Source organism: Paramormyrops kingsleyae, chromosome 14, assembly GCF_048594095.1.
Source record: "Paramormyrops kingsleyae isolate MSU_618 chromosome 14, PKINGS_0.4, whole genome shotgun sequence".
In the NCBI taxonomy this organism is placed as follows: domain Eukaryota; kingdom Metazoa; phylum Chordata; class Actinopteri; order Osteoglossiformes; family Mormyridae; genus Paramormyrops; species Paramormyrops kingsleyae.
Window position 1 is genome coordinate 11,417,423 of NC_132810.1, and position 18,583 is coordinate 11,436,005.

At 40.8% G+C, this 18,583-nt stretch overlaps 1 protein-coding gene across 4 annotated transcripts in view; it reads left to right on the top strand.

Annotated features, from left to right (window-relative positions):
• Window positions 1–18,583, top strand: part of mdga2a (MAM domain containing glycosylphosphatidylinositol anchor 2a) — a 196,811-nt gene that overhangs the window by 133,028 nt on the left and 45,200 nt on the right. For all 4 annotated transcript variants that reach the window (XM_072699311.1, XM_072699313.1, XM_072699310.1 and 1 more), the window contains exon 10: window positions 6,967–7,115. In XM_072699311.1, the coding sequence (XP_072555412.1) occupies window positions 6,967–7,115 (149 nt within the window). The remainder of the gene's footprint in view (window positions 1–6,966; window positions 7,116–18,583) is intronic.

The following is an 18,583-nucleotide window of genomic DNA, read 5'->3' on the forward strand; positions in this document are numbered from 1 at the left end:
CAGCCCTCCCCTCCGTACAGGCCAGGTTTAAGCCATCTGGACAGGGCAACTGCCAAAGGTGTAGAGGGCTGGCTGCTTCAGGGATGAGGAGCATGACACAGAAGCACATTAGAGTGAGTGATTAATGCAGGAGAAGGTGAGGATGCTGCTCCTGCACACCCACACGCCTTTTGCTCGGCATGAAGATGGCAAGTGTTTTGTCCTTACAATTAAAACAAATTTTCCACGAGAAGTCAAGAAAAACGGGCAGGTGTTTCTCCAATGCCAAGCAAGACATTCTGGAGTGTCCTGGAGGAGTGACACACGGGCTTCTGACGGGGAGCTCTCTCGTGTACGTAGGCACAACATCGTCAGATGAGCGAAAGGGACCCCGGACATTATGTGGGGGGGGGGGGAGACGTCCGCTTCCTGAGCTCGTGGTTGGCTGCAGTTTTCAGTTCTCACAATGAAGTTCCATCCAGTATGGTGGTGGGGATATTTCTGAACTCAGTTCTGCCACCTTATGGCTGACAATTTTTTCAGTATTATTTTCCTTTATACTTCTCTGCCTTTGGCGTGTGTGTGTGTGTGTGTGTGTGTTTGTGAATTATGTATAAAAACCTGTTATTTTAATGTGGGGACTATTTTTTCAGTGCTTACAAGCGGAAACTCAATTTTATATGAAAATATGTGAATGCAATCAAAGAACTGTTTGTGGTTTTTATGGTAGGGGTTAAGGTTGTCATTGGTGGGATTAGGCTTATACCCACAGAAATGATCACAAAGTCCCCACAAAGATATGAAAACCACGTATGAGTGTGTCTATGTGTGTTTGTATTTATGACATTGTGGGGACCAAATGTCCCCACAATGCGTTAAAACCTGTTTTTGGCTCGTCTGGACATTTTTCAGGTACCCACAATATAATCTTTGGTTTATGACAAATAAATTGGGTATTTATGATTAAGTTTAGGGCTGGGTAGGGGTTAAAGTTGTCATAGTTGGGATTAGGGTTATGCGCATTGAATTGAATGGAAAGTGCCCAGAACAGCAGGAATGTGTGCATGTCTCTGTCTGGTTACGGAGTCTGCTTCGACAACCGATGAAAGGAAACGGGTGCGACTGCTTGAACATGACACCCCTGAAGTCGTCTTTGAGCTCCAGGGGCTTGCAGATAGAGGATCCTGTCTGCCACATTCGCGTCAGTCCAAGGGCAGCTAAATGAGGCGTCAGCGAGGAGCTCAGCAATCGCAGCTCTACCCTCCACTGCTAACGAGTTCAGACGTGGCTTTTCTTCTCTGGCATGCCAAACCATACTCTGCTTTTCCATCAGGTGCCAATGCCATTCATTGACTGGATCATCATGTCAGTTACTAGGAGATATGTACACATCACTAGTGTTTCATGGTCTAATTTGATTGAAATGCTGCGCATTTACAACTGTGTCATTCCAGAGGTAGGGAGGTGCATTTTATATTTGAAGTAGGGAGAGCTATGGGGTAGCTGTGCTTGGGCACCGTTCCCGGTTGTAAAGGCTATTGACTGGGCCCATTTGGACATCCATACCTGCTCTCACTAGTGCCCCATCCATTGTCACATATTTATGTCAATTTATATTCTTATTCTATTTTCTGTGGTGAAGGGAGGATGTCCAAAGTCTGAATTTCATTGTACAGCAAACTTGCTTGTTTTCTGTCCATATGACAATCAAACCCTCTATAATTGTATCCCAGCCTGCAAACACAACCCGAAATTTAACAGCTTAAAAATGAGAAATATGTAATTGTTCAATATAGCATTTACTGAAGTGATGTACGTGCTATTGGACAGGTGACCTTAGTATGGGCTCATGGCGACCTTGCATTGGATAAACAGCTACAGTATGGAAGATGGATGGATGATTGGATGAATAATGAAAATTAAGTACCTTGCACTCTGCTATAATAACAGCAACATCATCTTCAAGTGGAAACTCAGATATCAAAATAGGAGGTTACAGTAGACATTCTTGCAAAGTAGATGCAATGGGGGAAAACTGACTCAGGAATAGTGCAAGATTTCCACACTGTGGATGGGTGGGGGAGGGGTCATGTGTTTTAATATCATAAAACAATACTATTCATACTCTGGAACAATAGAAAAAGGTCTTTGCCATTCAGCATCTCGTTGAAGGTTCAGCTTTGCAGTGAGGTTATCAATCGCATATAAGAGTTCTTCACTATCTCCCTAAAAAAAACAATAGTTGTAGGAGGAAGAATGGCGAGTATTTACCTTGTGCTCCGTTCTGTATGTTTGATGATATTTTAAGTGCAGAAAGCAAAAATCTTGACCAAGATTTTATTTCAACCAAGCAGTTGACTCTGTGACTATGACAACCTTAACCCCTACCCAGCCCTCACCTTATATGTAAGTGATCAAACAAAATGCAAGACTTTTGAGTTTTGTGATTGTGGTCAGAGATTTTTATAAAATTGAGTTTCCCCTTCTGGGGACTGAAACAGTCATCCACACACACAACACACACACACACACAAGTTGGTCTTCCTATCTAAATGGGGACCGTCCATTCATTTCTATGGGAAAAACCATAATCCAATCACGACACCCTTAACCCCTACCCATCCCTAACCTTAACCATAAGTAACCAACCCAAATACAAGACTTTTGGCATTTTTGCTTTTTTGATTGCATTCACAGATTTTTATAAAACTGAGGTTATCCAAATGGGGACCTCAAAAGATGTCCCCAAAAGTAGGGAAATTTCAGGTTTTACTACACTTTGGGGACAATTTGGTCCTCAAATGTGATCTATGCAAACCCACACACACACACATACAGAGAGAGAGAGAGAGAGGGAGGGATTTGTAATTTTGTCTTTGTGGGTACTCTCTGTTCATTTCTATGGGGAAAACTCTAATCCCAGTATGATGACCTTAACTTCTACCCAGCCCTAATCTTAACCATAATTAACCAAACTAAATACAAGACTTCCGGCATTTTTAGTTGTTTGATTGCATTCACAGATCTTTGTGGGGACCTGAGAAATGGTCTCCCAACATCAAAGAACAGGTTTTTATCACATTGTGGGGGACATCTGGCCCCCACAATGTAACATAACCCTAATGCACACACACGCACACACACAAACTCCTGCATACGCACACTCGCATGCATACAGATACAACTAACATCTACTCTGGGCAGATCTTTCACACTCAACATTTTTGTTAATTCACTGTAATATCCATCCATCCATCCATAACATCCATTTTCCATAATTGCTTGGACATGAAGAATTACATAATATTTCAGTTTTTCTCTCAAGTTACTTTAAATATAAACTCCTATAACTCCTGGAATGTTAATCAGTCATCTGTAATCTTCTGCCGCAGCTGAGCCAGCAAGGCTTCTGAACTGACCTTATCAAGGTCAGAGATACAAATACATCATTGACTACCAGTCAATTGCAGGTCCACTGATCAATTCTCCTGGTTTTCTTCCATGGTTGCAAATGGGCGGCTGATTAGTCTTGTACTTCCAAAAGTACCCAAACTCCACCCTGGGAGTCTGTTGTTTTGATTTTTTTGGCTCTTGCCATTATGAAAAGTGAATCGGTTACTTTTGAATCTATCTGTCATGTCTGCATTAATGCCTGCTTCTTTTTAAGCTTTTTCATTCAAGTTTGATCATGCTGACCTACTCCGGATGTTAAATCCTCCGGATCAACGTTACTGGGATGGGTGCAAACAGAGGCAAACCCTATTGGAGATCATGTCAGGAAAATGCCATGGAAATATATTCCCCTTTTACTGCTCCCTGTAAATGTCCAGAAATATTACCCTCATTTTAATGGTTACAGTGACATGATATCTCTCAAAGCAAGTGTGGCATTGTGTCATCCAGAGCATAGAACCACATGCATATAAATATGTCTATTTGGTCAGTTCTGGCACACCAGTCACAATATTTTTGATATAGGTGATAAACAGAAAACATTTTTTGTATTTAATAATCTCAGCCCTTAAAATGTTCAAATTACACCATTACTTTTCCCAAAAATAGTCAAATATTAATTACTGGGTTTTAATAACTAGACACTTGTCTTTGTAATCCATTTACATTTATTAGCTTTTGATATTCATGGTTATTAGGCTTCAAAACATCGCAGCAATACAAATGACTGACGACCTCATTGTGCATCCATGGGTCCGTATTACCTGTATTACAGAAAGCAAACAGTGAGGTAATAAGATCTGGAGATCCGGCGGAGATTAAATTAAACTAAGTCACTGCAAACATTATTTCATTGCAATTTAATTAAACATAGGAGGAGCAGCTGCGTTCTGCCAAGAGAACCTATAGTAAATTATATAAAAATCTATTACCTTTAACATCAAAGGCCTCTGAATTAACCTAAATGGTGTTCGTATAGTTCAGGGTACGAGTGTAATTAAAAGTTACAGAATTAAATGGGTGCTACGCGGACTGCTTGTGTCACGAACTCGGGTGGTTCGGGCGCGAGGATGAGGCATGGTGCAGGCAGGAAGGGAATGTGGACGACCCACTGGCAGCTTGCAGGGAAACAGGGGTTCATTATACTGAAAACACTAGGAATACTACAAAAACAAAAAGGACCATGAGGGCTCAAAAGTAAAAGGGGAAAAACAAAGACTGACTACAAATGGGGCAGGGAAAACAAGGGGCAGGCAACAAATAACAGAGCATTCAAACAACATCATACATACATTATTGACTCCAGAAGGAACAGAACGGCATCAGGAACTTAAACACAACAGGCTAACAAGCATAATGCAGGACAGGTGAAAACAATTCGCAAGGACTAGTAAAACAGGTAACAGGTGACACTTATAATTAACTCAAGGAACTAAACAGGGAAACTAAGAAATAAGGAAAACAGAATCTAACACTGGGAATAACAAAGACCGGTAAAACACAACTAAGGAACAAAGCAAGAAACCAAAACTGAATACAAATCACAGGACTAATCTGATAGAAATGAAACACTAGGAACAAAATACAAAGACAGAGGAGGTGGGATTCGAACACAAGACAGAGAGGTTCACAGGCAGCCGCATGCTCAACATGTTGAGTCATGCAGCTGACAGAGAGCAGGGGAAATGCTAAAGACTTGGACAATCGGGGAAGACAGGAAAGACTGGGACAAACCAGGTGCAGACCCTGACAGCTTGTGTATATCCTATCAATGAAGTGACTGAAATAGCTTAGTCTCTGATTTTACAAAGCATCTTTGCTTGATTCATCAGGGCATTAGCACAATGTTGATTGAAAGCCATTAATATGCTGCCCATTTGTCCACAAGGAACAAATGAGGGGAGAGGAATGTGGAGTAAAACAAAAAGAGCATTCTGTTTCGCTCAGGCGTCTGCCGAATGCGGTCAGTGATCTCAACCCGCTGCTAAAAGCTGTGGTGAAAGCACCAGCGCAGGCAAGCTGAGCACAAAACTCCTTCGTGGGCATGATGCCACCAAACAAGGAGTTGAAACATTACACAAGACATCATTAGAAATCGGTCAAAAATTGTTTGGTGTGTTGTGCCGGAGCTCAGAAAATATGCAGACAAATCTCTCATGGAAAAAAAGGGGAGGTTTCATCACTATCTGTACCAGATTATAATGTGTAGATCTGTAAATTGCACCCACTGAATGCACTTTTGTCGTCTGATTTATTTTAAATACCTGCTGTTGTTTTTGGATGGAGGGAGGGGAGTGCAATTTTAATTAAAACAGCAACATTGTTTCATTCTTTTGAACAGCTTTTTTCTACAGCAAAAACGTCAAAATTGCATTTTGATTTATCTAAGTTTCAATTTCATGCTGTTATGTAAATTCATGTATGTTCTTCTGATTTTTTTCCAGCATTAATATGATTCATAGTGCCAATTAAGGTTAACTTTTCCCAGCTCTGTGTGGGCCAGTACCTTATGTGAGTAGACTAACAAACTGGTCAGTCTGGATTTCATGTTGGGAACTGTGGTTCCAAGAGCGGGAAGTTGGATCGAGATATTCCTGATTGAGATCCGCAGAGTCAATTCTGCTGAGCCACTAGCAGTGACTGTAAATTTAATCCCACACAATGTCAGAAAATAAACACTTCTCTGGCTGAAGACTTTATGACCTCAGCTTGTGGAGATCAGCAACTTCCTATCTCGATTCTCCATGGAATGTCCTCCATTCGCCGTTTCCATCGGAGATAACCCAACTGCCCATGGCTCATTGTGGAGGCTCTTGAAGCTAACATCTAATTCTCCATCTTCCTCTTAACAGTAATTTGTGGTGGCTCCTGTTTTCCCTGTTGTCTTGCTGCCATATTTGGGGGGGGGGCACAGATGAGCCTTCTTGGCCACACTGTCCTCTGTACCATCATCTGGAAAACAAAAAAGGCGGCAGAGAGAAACATACAAATAAATCACCCTTGCATCTGGCTGTGAGCCTGTTCCTTTGAACCATCGGATTCCATCGCAGGCAGTTCCCTAATTAATCACATCTCTGCAGCACGATGCTCCTTGGGCCTTGAGAACAAAGCCCCCCCCCCACATCCCTGCCTTTCAGTATAATGCAGCAGCAGACACCCAGTTCACCATTGCTAACCATGTTCGCATTACCAGTCATGGTGCTGCCTGGTTGGGGGGGGGGGGGGGTGACCATACATCAGGCCCCATGCCGTGAGAGGAATACAAAATTCAACAATATACAGAAATGCATGGATTTGGTGGGGTCTTGGGTGTTAGATGTGACTGCGTTTCTGAATCACCTTCTGTACTAGCAGGGTTATACCAAAAATACACATCAGCAAAAACAACCTTGGAGAATGCTTAAAGATGTGAAGAGAGTACATTCTGTTGGCCCTATTGAACCCGAATTATGTAAACAGATATACAGACAGAAGTCTGTCTGAGAGAGAGAGAGAGAGAGAACCCAGTGTGAGGTGCTGTGCTCTGTCTTCCAGGGAAGGCCTATGCCCCAGAATTCTACTATGACACCTACAGCCCCCTGTGGCAGAACAGGCCTCGTGTTTATGCCTTCAAGCTACAGTGGACCCAGATGAACCCCAACGCCGTTGACCGCATCATGGCCTACCGCTTGGGAATCCGCCAGGTAAGAAAGAACCAGCCCCACCCACCCTCTGCTTCTCTCCCATCATTACTCTTCCTCCCTGCATTGTTAATTATGGATCATTGCCTTTAAACCCAAGTCTTAAAGGTACGGAATGAACTGAGCCTGCTGATATGTAGAGATGTCACACTCTTGTCTTTTACTTCTGAGAGATTGGAGTCTTGGGGTCAAAATATTTGCTGCCATTGGTTAAACTATCAGTTATTCTTTATTTAAAAATCTAAGTGTGCTTCTTTTTAAATCCTGCAGTAAGATTAATACAGATTTTTTCAATTAAATTATGTTTAATTATACCACCTTATACTGTGACATAGGGAACATATCTAGAAAAGACAAATTTCCTTACATATCAAGATAAATTAATAGTCTTAAAATAAAAATCTAATAACTGGAACATTCCAAAAATAGCGCAGATGTGGCTAGTCAACAGGATGAAAACCAGTGATGGAAACAACTGGAGTTGTTCAGAAAGTCTTGCTTTATTATGCTGAATAGAATTTACTGTATGCTCATAAAATCACTCAGAACTGGTGAATTCAGACCGTTCAAATATTAAATGTGTTCAATTAAATGTACCGTTTTGGTGACTGGCAGCACATACAGATTTGGGTACAGTAGGTTTAATTAGGCCCACTGGGTGCCCTGTGTAGCAGTCCAATGCTTAAAAGCATGTAAGAGCAGGATGGACGACTCCTGAAAATACTGATGAAATGAGACATTTCACTGAATCATCACCACACTCTCCCTGCCTGGGCTCAACCAGGGGCAGGGGGGCCAACATTTTCTAAATGCAGCGTCTCTCTGAAGTCTTGACCAGGAAAACGCTTTGCCTGCGTCATTAAATGTTGCATGGTGTGACATCATGGCCAAGTGAAGCCCATGTCTGAGGATGGGCCAGGTCTCTTGGTATCTTTGATTAATGTTTTCCCTCCTTCCGATATCTTGTAGCATTTCATGAGAGCTTTGATGCACTCATTGAAGTGCTTGACAAATAATCTACTTGATATCTCCTTGATAACATTTCTGATGGAGACGAAGAACAAAAATCTCGAACACACACTGGAGCTGTGTTGCTGGAGGACATAAAATGATGGAGAACTTGTGACACACTCGATTTCTGGTCTTTCCACTGCTCTGACTCATCAAGCTTATGTGCTTGTCAACATTGAGATATATGTTTCTCTCAAGATTGATAATGTTTCAGTGTCTTCCTGGTGGTTCATTCCCTGGGGTGGGGCAAGGACAGGTGACGAACACATTCACTCAATTCTCCTGCACCTTATCACCAGTTTTGATTTTCTTTGACCCCAAAAAGACAGGTCGAGGCCCGAATATGTGATCTCACACTGCTTTTCGTGACCTGATGCCCTTTTTGATTCCAACTGGTCCTATTTGCCATGACTGACTGGCAGCAAAATTTGTTTTCTGCTGCATAACATATGTCACCCATATACCTTAATGCATTCACTAATTTTGCCATTTGCTATAACGGAATTCTGAATATATTATACTGTGAATTCATTTGCAATTAAAATGAGAGCATCTAGCTACATGTGAGATAAATGAAGATGAACAGCACATCTGTGAGACCTGAACAGCACTGCTTAGATCCCAGGGCAGCATTCTGCCTTTCAAGATGCTGTCACTGTTCTTGACATAGTGTACAAACACCATAGTCTCCCAGTATGTTCATGTTTCGCTCACACTGAGACCTGGGAATAAAATGCTGTTTCTGGATGGCTTTCCTTTCTTCATTGCATGCCGTAGCTATCAAGATACCCCACGGTAAAGATTAACCAAGGGGAAATGGACATTTGGCATGTTCATTCCTGCAGGACGTTGGTAGTCCCATCTGTCGCTGAAGTGACATGTATGTTCATATTTACACATTAACCATTTAGTAAAGACCAATAGATACTTCTGATCTCCACAATCAAGTAAACACATCAAGTACACGTTAAGAAATTTTGTAATGTTATCAGAGAGGTGTATTGGGTATTGATGACCTATACAGTATATGGAAGCCCTGAAGTTCAAAACAAATTAACAAATGAGAAAACAATGACAATTCAGAAAACATTAACTGAAACTGGAAAAGGTACTAATATCATGTCCTTGTCACTGGTTGATATTGAGTGTATCAATCATAAAGTGGACTAGTTAAATATAGTCACTGGTAGAAAAAGTTCTCAATTTTCATAAAATTACAGACACAGATACCACACCAAAGTGTTACTCAAGTAAAAGCCACGCTGTAAAATACAACTCATGTAAAATTAAAGAATACCTGGTTTTAAAATACTTAAGTACCAAGAGTAAAGAAGTATTACACATTCAAATCTGAATTTAGCATTCAAGTTTGAATATACCATTGTAAGTTACAGTGCATCACTATAAGGAAAACTGAGGTGCAACTGACTAAGTGGATGTTTTCTTTTTATTTAGAAAAAATAGTGAAACTTTTGCTGGCACAAATTAGAGGAATGATGTTTTCCTGTTTTTTTTCTGTGGAAAAGGAAAGGTCGATCTACAGGTCAGATTTAATAATGAATTATGAAGATGCTGCGAGGTAGTACTTCAGAATGAGCCAGCAAAATCCCTTGGCCTCCATTATGGGAAATGGCTGATCTTCCAATGTCATCATCTCCAGTATTTCAATAGTTGTGTCTTTATCTCTGGTGCTGCTAACTTTGAATATTGATAAAGTTTAAATATCAGCCAGCAATATCGGTATGTTAAGTGATATATTGTGCATTTCTGCTTGTTGTTTGTTCAAACTTATTATAAACTATATGTAATGCAAAACAATAATAAGGCAAGTGATAGAGGCCTACCGCTCAAGAATTATGCGAGAAAAATCACCATCTTGATTCATGAATCATGTTTTACCCAAAATTGTGCAGCCCTATACTCAGGTGCGTATGGAGCCCCCGAAGTCCCAAGATGCATAACTTGTGCATTGGGGTGAACAATACTTTTTTTTCGGTCCTTAACGATAATCGTTAAACAGGTACAGAAAAATACATCATTACTGCCACCTGTTTATCGTGTTTACTGAACTGTTTATACAGTACCTGTTTTACTATAATTACCGATAGTGAAAGAAAAAAGTATTGTTCATGGCACTTCACCTCTGTCGTGACCATTCACATGGACTGTATAACTCAGTCTTAATGCCAAAGTAGTGCGCAGCAGCGTTGCATTTACTCCTTCGAGTAATATTCTTTGCAAGGCTACTGTATCTTATTATATTGTACCTTGATGCCAGCAATGTTTTTGTTAGGAGAATGATTCCATTAAACAAGCGAGTAACATCAAACACACAGCAATTCGTCTATCTAATTATGTCAATGGAATCATTTTTGAGAAATCAGTAAACTCTTGAAAATTGCAAATGCAGCTTAACCTAGAGGTCTAGCAAACGTAGTACGGCAGCTATATGCAGCTAACCTGTTCTTTACAAATATTAACTTGTGCGCACAAGATGCGTAACTTGTGCGCACAAGATTAAAAAAAATCACTCTATGGGACTTCGAAGGCTCCGTAGGCGCGCTAAATAGTAGGTCTATTTTTATTTAATTAGGCGAGTGACGATGGTTTCAAGCAGTGGCTCAGAAATGCAGCGAAGTGAAAGTAAAAATTGCAACAACTTAAACTACTCATGTAAAACCTACTTAACTACATTTACGAAGTATTTGAATTCATTACTCCTCTAATCTTATAGTAAACCACACACCAAATCTGATATTGGGATATTTATTTGCCCTTACTGTGGTAATGGTTTTGAAGCTATTCCAAACTTTAGCAGTGCCTCTGGCTAGGTAGTTCTCGCTTTCTGAGTTTCTGGTTTACAAGTTTATATGTTTATATGTTAATTTTCTGTGGCATTTTTTTTTTTTTTAATTGCAAATAACTCAACATGCACTGCTTAAAAACAAGGTCTGTCGCCCAACAAAGTTTTCAGATAAACTAAGCTTGCTTTGTGAAAGATCTGACTGCACGTCCGGTTTGTACCTTGCACACTTACGCATGCGCAGCATTACACCTTACGGCATATTTTATGATGGTGGCCGATTTGTACCATACCCCAGCCTGGGCTGAATTTCAGTATGCGTACTTCTGTTATCATGTACCCATTTTACGTAATCTTCCGTTGCCGAAGACCCAGTTAGAATGCTAATACAAGTACTGAGGACGGTAAAAACATTTGCTGGAACCAAACTCAATTTTTATAACATTTCTATGGGAAAATAACTCCCGCGTTACCAGTTCTCCACTAAGGAGCAATAATTTGGATCGAATTAGCTCGTAAAGTCCAGAACTATCTGTTTTTTTTTTAAAAAAAAAAAAAACCCGCCTCCCTTCAGTAGTGGGTTAAACCCCAGTAGAGTTTTACCTGGTATGACATAGCTGGATGGTTACCCATTGGGTTTTAAACATTATTAATACAGTATATATTAAAGCAATATCGATGAATAAAAATGTCTTCATTTTAAGTAACGCTAATCTGTGCGGGTTGTTCAAAATGTACGTTTTACTGTAAAGATAGTTTAAGGTCCAAAAAATGTCAGGAAATTAATGTTGTTTGTTATTAATGGACCAATTAAGGAACACAAGTTATTTTCCTGGTGAGATTTTTAGCGGGATAAGAAAACTATTTCAATATAGATTATTTGGCGGTGCTTGTCCATTTAGCCGAGAAGTGTGTTTTGCCTCAACTTCGCCCAAGCATGGATAATGCTGATCCCAAAAAGGCTGCATCTGTAAAATGTGATATTTTACAAATTTGTCAAGGAGTAGCGGTAGCATTTACTGATAACCGTGCGGGAATAACTGACATGAGCTCATAATTTCAAACTCCAGTCTTATACATATGAACACAGATTGAGGCACACCAAGTTAATTAAAAAATACAGTATATACATATATTTATTTACATGTTTAATACATTCAACGTATGAACAAACCTGGTTGTTAAAGAAATACTTTCTTAAAGGTATTTTTAAAATAAGTGTAGAACTGCGATCCACCCGTGGCTTATTAATTTCCGACCGCACCGGTAATCGCAAATTAAATTAATTAAATATATAAACTATTTACACAGCGGGGACTAATTTCTGGCCCTCTGCCGAGGAAGGCTCTTTGGCTGGGGGCTCGTCCCAGACGTCCACCTTGATTAGTGCGGTGTAGCTCTTCAGCCCTGGGGTGGCAAAGGTCTCCACTATTTCAATCACTTTTTTGGGTCCCACCAATTACATCATTTTAGGGCACCCACAGACGCTGCTTAATCCTAGGCCCCAAATCGAGGGAGTGGGGCCGACCCGGCCAGAAGGATAGAGCAGCTTGGGCTCCACAAGACGGCATTAAATCTCCCGATACTCTTCCATGCTGTGCCCGTGGATCCTCACCGCTTGGTCTATGGGGGATTTAGGGGGCAGTGGATGAACTTTGGGGAGAACTGCTGTGTTGCGGATTGTGTTGTCCTTCCGGGATCTCTGCCGCTTCCACGCAGCTGCCTGTTCAGCTGTAGTCTGAGACACGCGTTTAGGAAACGTGAATGAAAATTACGGCTGATGACTGTTAATCTCATTTGCACTAATCCCTGTTCTGTGATATATTTGATGGATATTTTAACGCAGCAAGTTACAAAGCTAATAGAAATATTAATTGTAAATGGTAAACTGACCTCTTCCATTATTTAAATTTAAATTTAAAAAATAATAAAAATTGGGCAAAGAGCAGTCATTCAGCAGGAGTTGAAGAAAGATACTACAGCATGAATTACAGCTGATTTTCCAGAATGAACTGAATCACCAAAGAAGTTGTATAGTAAAAAATGAGTAGTAGCTCTTCTGGAAAAACCCATTTTTTATCAGCCTATTCTGGTCGGGTGAGCCTGGAACCTATCCTGCACAGCACAGGGCACAAGGCTCTGTCCCAGCCCTAACACTGGATGAGACGGCCAGGCCATTCCAGGGGGATTCATGCACCCAGTCGTACACTATAGGCATATGAATGATGCCACTCAGCTAAACTGCATGTTTTTGCACTGCAGGAGAAAAGCAGAGTAGCTGGGGGAAAACCAGATGGCATGGGGAGAACATGCGAACTCCACACACACATAAGACAGAGATGGCATTCAAACCCACTTAGATACTAAGAGAGAGGTAAGGAGCATGTGCTGATTACAGCACATTGCCACAACATGACAAACCACCCTAGGGATGATAACCCAAGTACAGACATGCAGCACCACACTAGTCCAAATGGAACAGTGTGAGTTTTTTTTTCCAGTGGCTCAAATGCCAATCCTGCCACCAATCCCAAGGTTTAGATGTAAATTAACACCAGCAATTGCAGGTTAAGAGCCTTATGGAGAAGGATCACTCCTGGAGTTCACTGGTTTCAAACCAGCAACCTTCCGATTACCGGCACAGATTCCTAGCCTCAGAGCCACCTCTCCACTGTTGGGGCAAATAAAAATCAGTGGTATCACCCATCCCTACCAATCAGTGGCAAGGCCATGAGATTCAAATAAGTGCATACCTGTTTCTACTTTCAGTTGATGTTTTAGTGCTTTTTTGATTTGCTGATGTTCTTTCTGTTACATGCTTTGTTTTTCCATCCATCCATTTCCTGAAATCACTTGTCTTATTCAGGGTCACAGCGGGTCCAGAGCTTATGGACGCAAGGCAGGGAACAACCCAGGATGGGGCACCAACCCATTGCAGGGCACACTCACACACACCATTTACTCGCCTCTAGAGGTAATTTGGTAATTCCATTTAACCTTGGCTTGTTTTTTGGACTGTGGGGGGATATCAGAGTGCCCAGATGAAGCCCCATGATAACACGCAAACGCCACGCACATGGAGCTCTACTGAAGGCCACCCACTGTGCCACCCAAACCCTTATGTTTGTAAAACATTTCACAAGCTGAACAGAGCGTGAGTTTAAAGAATTTAAGTATCAAGCCATGTTAACTAATAGCTACAGAATTTGCATAATAACTACAGAATTAACATAATCTGGCCGATTTAGTTCTTGATAATTTTCTGTTAGATGCAGGTCAATTCATACAGTTTATTATAAGTAAACTGTAAAAAAGTATGCTGAATAGAAAGCAAATCAAACCTTCTTCAAGTGGTCGAGGATGGAAAGACGAATACTGGCCCCTGGAAGAAATAGCAGGTGAATCAGAGACTGTACAATGCTTTATATTATAGAACGCTCTGATATCTGGACTGAACAGCACCTCAAACACTACGACACCCCCTTCTTCCTGGCTAACATTACTTTAATGTCATCAGCCTACTCCCCCCCCACCCCACCCCCTCTTTGAGATTAAGCCCTACTTTGTCTTGAGTATCTTTTACCACACTTCCACCTCCTTATTCTCTCACCTTGATAAGTCCGGACAAAAACCCTCCCTGTCCCCCTCTGCCTCTTTTAGTAAGAGTGCACTGATAGCTTTAGGAGTACCATTGTCGCACGGCGGTCCACCACAAATTTGTGTCGAATTATCTAAGGCTGTGCTCTTAAACAGCATCTCAACCTTGATGTCTCTCCTCCAGATTCCTCAGGGATAATAAAAGTTTTGTTGATTGCCAAACAGTTTTTTAAAAGCCTTCCTGAATATAGGCTTTGGCACAGTAGCAGATACAGCCTGATGACTTCTCCTGTTGCTATGTGAAAAGTGTGGCTTTTTTCCCATAATTCATCCTCCTTGCCATCCTTTTCCTCTATTTTTTATTTTTTTATTTTGCAGTCATGATCGGATATTGAGGAGGACTCTGTCCGCTGAGGGTCTTCCTGTATTGGAAGTGAGAGTGAACCATGTAAAAACCAACATGCAAGAATTATGCAAAATTCAGACTCAGTGTCTGAGGCTGTTCTTATGTTCTTCCATTTTTTTCTGCCAAATAAATGTATGCTATACTTTTTTCCAGACTATAATATTCAGTAAATGTTATAAAAGCTAGAAAATTTGTGTCGTTATGTTTACCATGTACCATTCACATATAAAATTTTTTACTGCATTTTCGTATAAAGTATCGTATTGTATATATTGTCATATATATACGTATATATGCTTACACATTTATACATATACGTATGACATACGTAAGTATGTCATGTAGCGTGTGTTATGCAGTTGTGGGCGGAGTGGTGGCTCTGAGGTTAGAGATCTGTGTGGGCAGTCAGAAGGTTGCTATAGTTGAAATCCTCTGAATGTGAGGAGTGATTCTACTGTACTCTCTTGAGCCGTTCAGCAAGGCCCTTAACCTGCAATTGCTTTGTCCTGGGAATAATATTAACCTGCATCTAGCCCTGCAAGTAGGTTCTCCAACTTTCAGGGAAGATTTGGGGGTTGGTGGCAGGATTGGCACTCCAGCCACCAAAAGAAACTACACACTGTTTTATTCAAACTAGTGTGGTGCTGAGGTATCACCTGCTGCATTGCTGCACTCAGGTCTCATCCCTGAGGTGGTTCCTCATGTGGTGGGTGCAGCAACACACACTCCTTACCTCATGGTATATGTGTTTAGTAGGGCTGTTCTGTTCCTAAAAATTTTGGAGTTGATTCCAAATCCAAGAATTGGGAATCAATGGATTTTGGTCCAGACAGCAGTTTTTCCAAAAACTTAAAAATATGAGAGGAAAAAGGTCTTGTAAAAAGAACAAGACAGATTAGTATGAATGACAAGGGATCTCAATACTTTTAACTTAATCTTTTGCTGGCAAGAATACCTTTTAAAATGATATATGTAACAGTATACTTCATCATTTATGTCTTGTTTCGCCTTGCAGAAATAGAATGATAGGACAGCTATTTCATTAATAGGGTTTATTCTCTCACTGATATATTACAATTAGTATACTTGTATTCTGTTATAATGCCCAACTCCCAGAAGGCCCCCAAGTTTTATTATAACATAGTAATCTATCAAAATACCAATGTTAATGATAAATTTGAGTGCCATAACTAAATAGATACATGTTGACACACACACACACACACAAAATACTTCCTTTATATTAAAATCTGTGTTTGAATGAAAATGACCATTGATACTAAAATTATAAATCAGGTCTCAAAATTATTTTTTAAATGTTAATTTAATTGAAATATCCATGCATCATAGGTGATGTTGTTTAATTAAATGCCAGCATTTTATTAGAAATACTGCATTGATGTTTATTAAGTTTATAATCACATAATCAGAATTTTTCATTCATTTCTACTTTTGAAATAGAGAGGTAAACAACAACCAAGAACTGATTGCTCTGATTGGATGGCAATAATCCAATCCACTGAGAGTGTCAACTGTCACCGTGACAGCACCATTGGCACCAATCAAGGCAGTCATTGACATGCAGCGTTCACAGCACCCTCTGCTCGAGTCCACAGAATTAATTTTTTTGACAGCTACTCAGAAAACTTTAAAGTGAAAATTCTTATTGAACTGTAGTCGATTCAAAAGTTACTTTTTGGAATGGCCTCCTAGCCCTAATGTTTAGACCTGTGGGTTGCAATGATGGTTGATGGCTAGATGAGTCAGTGGTTAATGCCATAACCCTGTGCCTACGAGAGGAGGGGACGTGCGACTGTGATGCGTGAAAAGAGCAGCCATATGCCACTGTGGAGAGAGCCACACTCATGGCCCGTGAGAGGAGCGCACCATCATTTGCTGGGGTCTTATTTGGGACTGTGCCTATGGCATGGGCTATTCAGGAATGCATTCATCAATTCCAATCCAAATCAGGAAATGGAACTGGAGTTAGAATTTAAATCTCCCTGAAATTCGAATTTGTTTCCAATTCTGTTCCCCACAGTTTTTTTTTTTTTTCCAATCCCAACTCCAGTTGCATTTCCTGATTTGGATTGCAGTTGGTGAATGCATTCCGGAATGGCCCAAACCCTGGCCTATGGATGCGGCACAGAAGATTAGGGTACGGTCGGCTCTAAAGAGGGTCATGTGCCTATGTCCTGGTTTTTGAAATGAAGGTTCCGGCTGGCGATTCTTCGGTGTTCCTGGGAGCTTCTGTTGGGAGAAGAGGACTCAAAACTTGCATCTGTAACAGCCAAAACTCAACCGCTAGGCCCTTAATCAAGGCCCTTAACCTGCAATCGCTGTGGGCACTGTATGACCCTGCTTTCTCAAAGAAATAAAAAAATGGCACTTTGGATAAAAGTGTCTGCTAAACAAGTAAAATTTAAATATAATTATTGCCTTCTTCAGGCTTCTGGGCAGAGCAGGGAGGAGAGCAGGCCCGGTTACATGGAAATAGAAATCTAATTACAAGCATCCAGGGTTACTTTACAAAATACCACACTGTTAAAATAATTTCACATGCTGTGGGGGGAACAACAAAAAAGAGGACAGAGTCTGAGGGGCTTGGCATGCTGTCTGCGTGTAAGTCGTCTGTGGGCTGTGTGTGTTGTTGAGCACTTTCCCACATGCTTGGCGTTACCTTCACACCTTCCTCACTCAGCTGGTGCAGCTCAGTCCTCACCCATTCATAACGGCGTCACGCTGCTTGATTTATCCCCTGTCACATTTGTCATTGGCACTGGCCACCCACCAGCGCTGAAAGTCAACACTAAGTACTCAAGTACTCCCTCTCTCCCATTATCCCCCGTCTCCCCCCCCCCCCCCCGCCCCCACCCAATCTGTCAAAAATATATGCTTATCTGGTGTGCCGCTAGCTGCCACCACAGGTGATGAGAAACAGTTTTAAACTTTATGGAGTATTTTTTGTTTACAGTTAGTGAAAAAGGATTATTAGTGATCTACCAAAGCTGCTCCATGTTCAAGGCCTACAGGGGATCTAATGCTGCAGATAACATGCGTAAAAACATCCGTAACGGGAAAATGAGTCCTCTTGCCCTTCTCTTATAATATCATTATTCTTCTGCCTATTTAATCTTTTAAAATAATATGAAGCCCTATAAACTGTCTGCAATAATCTCAACAAAATGCTTTCTGTAGCAGCTGATCAGACCTTCACAGCAGTTACTGTAGAAGATATTTTTGGCCCATTCCTCTGTACAAAACCATGTATATTTAATGTATTTTTCTGTCATACTTTGCTTGAATGCCTTGCATCTGATCACAGTAAATGAGAATGAGGTCCAGGCTCTGAATGACCATTGCAATATATGGGATTTTTTTTTGTTTGAACCAGTTGACTTGCTGCTGTATTATAGAGCATTGAAATGTTACACCAAGTCACACATTTAGGTATGGAACTGAACAACAAATCAAAGTACTGTATTAATGCCACATCAGTTAGAGCAGTGAGGATTTTTAATGGATATACAGCAAAGGGTACTCTGTGATGACAGGACATGAACAGGCAGGAATCATGATTGTCCAATAGGAGTTTAAGTAAGGAGTGTTCCTATTGGACAATCATTACTTCTAGCTTATGTTAACCCAAATAAC